The sequence below is a fragment of the Poecilia formosa genome, unplaced genomic scaffold (genome assembly GCF_000485575.1).
Source record: "Poecilia formosa unplaced genomic scaffold, Poecilia_formosa-5.1.2 Scaffold269, whole genome shotgun sequence".
In the NCBI taxonomy this organism is placed as follows: Eukaryota; Metazoa; Chordata; class Actinopteri; order Cyprinodontiformes; family Poeciliidae; genus Poecilia; species Poecilia formosa.
The window spans coordinates 720,326-724,531 of record NW_006800208.1 but is presented as its reverse complement, the minus strand read 5'-3'; the positions used below and the strand labels follow the sequence as shown (position 1 = coordinate 724,531).

The 4,206-nt window shown below is 35.6% G+C and overlaps 1 protein-coding gene across 5 annotated transcripts in view; it reads right to left on the bottom strand.

The window, feature by feature from the left end:
- LOC107838512 (uncharacterized) overlaps positions 1–4,038 on the bottom strand; it is a 13,145-nt gene extending 9,107 nt beyond the window's left edge. For 4 of the 5 annotated variants that reach the window (XM_016681078.1, XM_016681081.1, XM_016681080.1 and 1 more), the window contains exons 1-2: positions 3,887–4,038; positions 1,792–1,977 (exon numbers count right to left, since the gene is read on the bottom strand). In XM_016681078.1, coding sequence (XP_016536564.1) covers positions 1,792–1,977; positions 3,887–3,962 — 262 coding nt within the window. In that variant the 5' untranslated portion in view covers positions 3,963–4,038. The remainder of the gene's footprint in view (positions 1–1,791; positions 1,978–3,886) is intronic. The other variant, XM_016681079.1, reaches the window with a different exon arrangement.
- Positions 4,039–4,206: the final 168 nt, after the last annotated feature.

Genomic DNA, 4,206 nt, shown 5'->3' with positions numbered 1-4,206 from the left:
TAAACCAATATTAACTATTGGTTTAATCATAAGTTACCATTCTTCATTTCAGTATTTTACTCTGGGTTTTATCCAATTACTCAAAATGTTTAGATTTTATTCTTTAAACCTTTAATGCTCTGAAATGAGTAATCTGAACTATTTTTATCCACATGCAGGCTGGAAGCTTTCTTCCTCTTTCTTCAGGAAATCTGCTCTTCCTGTTCCATGACTCTCTTTCTGCCTGACTATTATTTTTTATGATTAAATAGAAAAAGTAAAATTAAGGCAAAGTTTGCAGGACATAGTAACAACACACACAACCAGATTAATTTGATTACAGTCTGACTCTACTGTTGGGGCTTGATGTCACCTGTGTACTCAATTTTAAAGGTAACTTTATTCATTGTTATTATTAAACTAAAATCTCCAGCATGGGGAAGTGGGATGAGCTCGACTTTTCTCGACAACCCCTAAAGGGAAAAAGCCGAAAGGAAAAGAAGAAGACATTCCTGAGGGCAGCATGCTATTTGAAAAGCAAGCGACATAGAATAATATTGGTGAATGTTGCAATATGGCGCATAATACATCAACAAATGGTTAAAAAATGGTTCTATTTTTTTGCTTTGGGGTTTGTAGAGAACAGATCCCCAGTAGTCAGTTATTTATCCAGCTACAGAAAAAATAATAATAATAATAATTTCCACGTCAACAGCAGGGACTTAGTGAAAATGTTGCCTCTTACTTTCTAAAACCTGCATGCGTCATGAAACAGTGATGCAGCGATGTCCCTACATTTCTGATATTTCTTTCAGCCCGTTTCTGTCCTCATTATATTTTTCACACATTAAAATCATTTGTGATGCACCAACTCAAGATTCCCTTATAGATAAACATCAACTTCTGTGTAAATAAACCCCCAATGCAAGTATAATAGAAATGTCGTTTTTAGCCTTAATTCATCTTTGATGGAACTGGTGATACTTTTATTTATTTATTTTTTTCTTACCATTTATTTACTGATTATATCTGCTGTGTTTTTGTATTTCTGCAAGATGTGTTTTTCTATTAAAGAAGTTTCCAGATAATATTTAGATGTTTCCACAGCTGTGATAACTTAAGAGACCTGAAGACATCTTGCTTAACTTGGCAATTGTCTTAAAGGACTGACATGGGTTATTTGACCCTGAACCCATTATGACAAAGAAGCATTAGATGTTTGTCCTGAAATCCTTATGGGCTCCCTTTCCTGCCATAAAATTTTCCTCCAAGAGGTGAGGGACACTTCATGAGGAGGGGGAAAGAATCATCTCTGTGGTCCATCTGGCAATAGAGATCAGGCTCTGGGTGGGTCTTTTCCTTGCTGTGACTATGTAACGATGTGAAGTGACTACGTTCAGTGAGACGGGTCTTGGAACGCTTTTGCCTTTGAATAAAGAAACTTAAAGACAAAAAACCCCCCAAAAAACTTAAAGACAAAGATTAATCTTTCTTTTATTATTGAAACAGATTCTCATTCTTTGATAAATGAAATTTCCATAACAATCTGTTTTTTTTTTTTTTTTTTTTTTTTTTTTTGGTTTTTTTTTTTTTTTTTTTTTTTTTTGCTTTTCATCTCACTTGATTTTGTTTCTGTTGTTTTTCGCATCAGCTGATTTTGGTTTCTTTTCACAAAAAAATGACTCAGACATTCAGTTACCACCCAAAGCTTTCAGAATCAACTCATCTCTCTGACTTTGGAAATCAAGCTCTCGGGGATAACACGATAGAGGTTTCTCTTAAAGAAATGAAAGAGAAATAAAAGGATCTTACTTATACACTCGAAGTTAGATTCGCCCCACTGTGAAACACCATTCTTCTCCTCACACTTGATGAGGGCTGACGTTCCGGATTTTCTCGTATAGCCTGGAATACACTTGTAGCGATACTTGACCTCGAAGCATCCGTCTTCTCGTACAGTAAAGATTTTTGGGGGAATCTTTGGACATGTGCAGTTGGCTGAAAAAAAAAAAAAAACACATTAAAATTTTCTAGCATTACTTCACTACTGGCTTCATTTTAATTATCTCCTCTTTTTGCTCCTCTTTTTGCTCTTTACATAATTACATCAAAAAGAAAGTTGTGTGTTTCTTCAGTTCTATATTTACAAATTATGACAAAGTCAAAATGATATAGAGTTTATCAAGAACAAATGCTTAGCTTAACCGGCCATCAGTAAGAGTGATCACCTCTATAAAAGCAGGGGTTTCAGCGTTGGAGCTTAGATAAACGTCTTGACAAAGACAAAGAGGAAAGAAATCAGTAACAACTGCTGGAGGTGAACAATGTGGGAAGGGTTTGAAAACCCTTTCCAAATGATTTCACGTCCATCATTCCTCGGTGACAAAAAAAATCATTCACAAGTGGAAAAAGTTCGACCGAGTAATGTTCTGGGAGATTCCAAAAACACTACAAAACCTATTGAGAGTCCTATTAAAAAGTGCTCAAAGCTAATGAATGGACCTCTGGAATTCCTGGAATGTTGTTCTTAAGCAACATTCCAGTGAGGCGTTGTTCCTGTGAGTACAGCGCCTCACAGGAAGTGATAAGCTCACTGAAAAAAAGGTTTTTTTGAATCAACTTTAAAAAATTACTCAAATTTCTTATGGCTAATTCTATTAGTTTTGCTCAAGCTACAGTTCTGATTTCAGACTTATTAAAAACAGAATTATTAGCTGTAATAAATTAGAGCAATTTTTTAAGTTGAAAGAAACTTTTTTTCAGTGTGCAGCGGTGGAAATGATCATAACTTACCCTTTTATTGATGTGATTTTTCTTGATGTATGTCGTTTCTAACGTTTTTTTGTATATGTATTTTGAGTTGCTTTTAACTGAAGGTTAAAAGCAACATAAGTAAAGTTGCCTTGTTTTACAGTGGCAAGACTGAGACATCTGGCAAGTCAGTTGTTATCTTTGGAAAATCTTTGATTTATTTTTTGTTTACTCAATCAGTGAATGAAACCAAAAATATCCCGAAATCGAATTTGATGCCATCTATCCAACAATCTGGGCCATCGGCAGGACAGTGACTCAAAACACAGCAGCAAAATCTATAACAAAATGTCTGAGGGGAAAATGTAGTGTGTCAAAGACTGAAGTAACACTTCAGACCTGAAAATCATCGAAATGATGCCAGACTACAGGATGTTTGAAACAACAAAGAGTCAAATAAAGTCAGACTCTGACTGATAAAATCAAACGGAAACCAACTGCTTTCAAGCTTCATCTTAAGCAGGTGCTTCTACAAGCTGCCGAATCATAAGATCTTAGTTTGTACACATTTTTGTTTTGTGTGCGTGCGCGTGCGTGCGTGCGCGCGCGTGCGTGCGTGCGTGCGTGTGTGTGTGTGTGTGTGTGTGTGTGTGACAGCAGAAGTTCATATGTGTTGCTGTACGCTTGAGATGAGAAATAAAACATTTTATGACTCAGTAAAAACCAATCTGGACACAGAAACTTTATCGACCCTTTTTTTTGCAACTGAAACTGGCAGTTCTTCCTTTAAACTTCCTCTATACCATAGTTCATATCAAACCTGTGATCTAGTTTCATATTGAAGATTAAATGTTTTCAGAGTATGTAGAATGTTATCTAGACATCTATGTTTTTGTTGTTTTTTTTTCTTTTTACATTACATGTTAAGCCAGCATGTAATCTTGGCTTAACATTAAGCCAACGTTATGGACAAATGAAACCATTACTACCTTTAATGACGCAATTGACAAAGTGTAAGTCTTAATTATAAAAAATATAACATTTAGAATTGACTATATTTAAACGTATATGCATGTATGTTCTGTATGGGTGACCTTTGTTCTAAACAAACAAAAAAAAAAAAAAAGGTAGGTAAATATGAGGGTTAAATTTTTACTCTTACCACCGCTGGAGAGACGCGTTGCTCCGAGGAGACACACCATCACGGCCCAGACAATTCGATGAGGATCCATCTTCCAGCTGGGATGATTCTTGTACGATCATGATCAGCGAACAATCTTCATGCCTCCACGACAGCCTGCTGTGGAGGCATTACTTTTACTTTCACTCGCTGCGAAGGCCCGCCTTTAAAAACCACTCTGCCATATTTGTAGTTCAAAAAGCTTTCGAGGTGCTTTTCAGTAAATTAGATTACCATTTAGATTACCATTACCATATATAATGGTAAATATATATGGTAATTGTCTTCACATATAT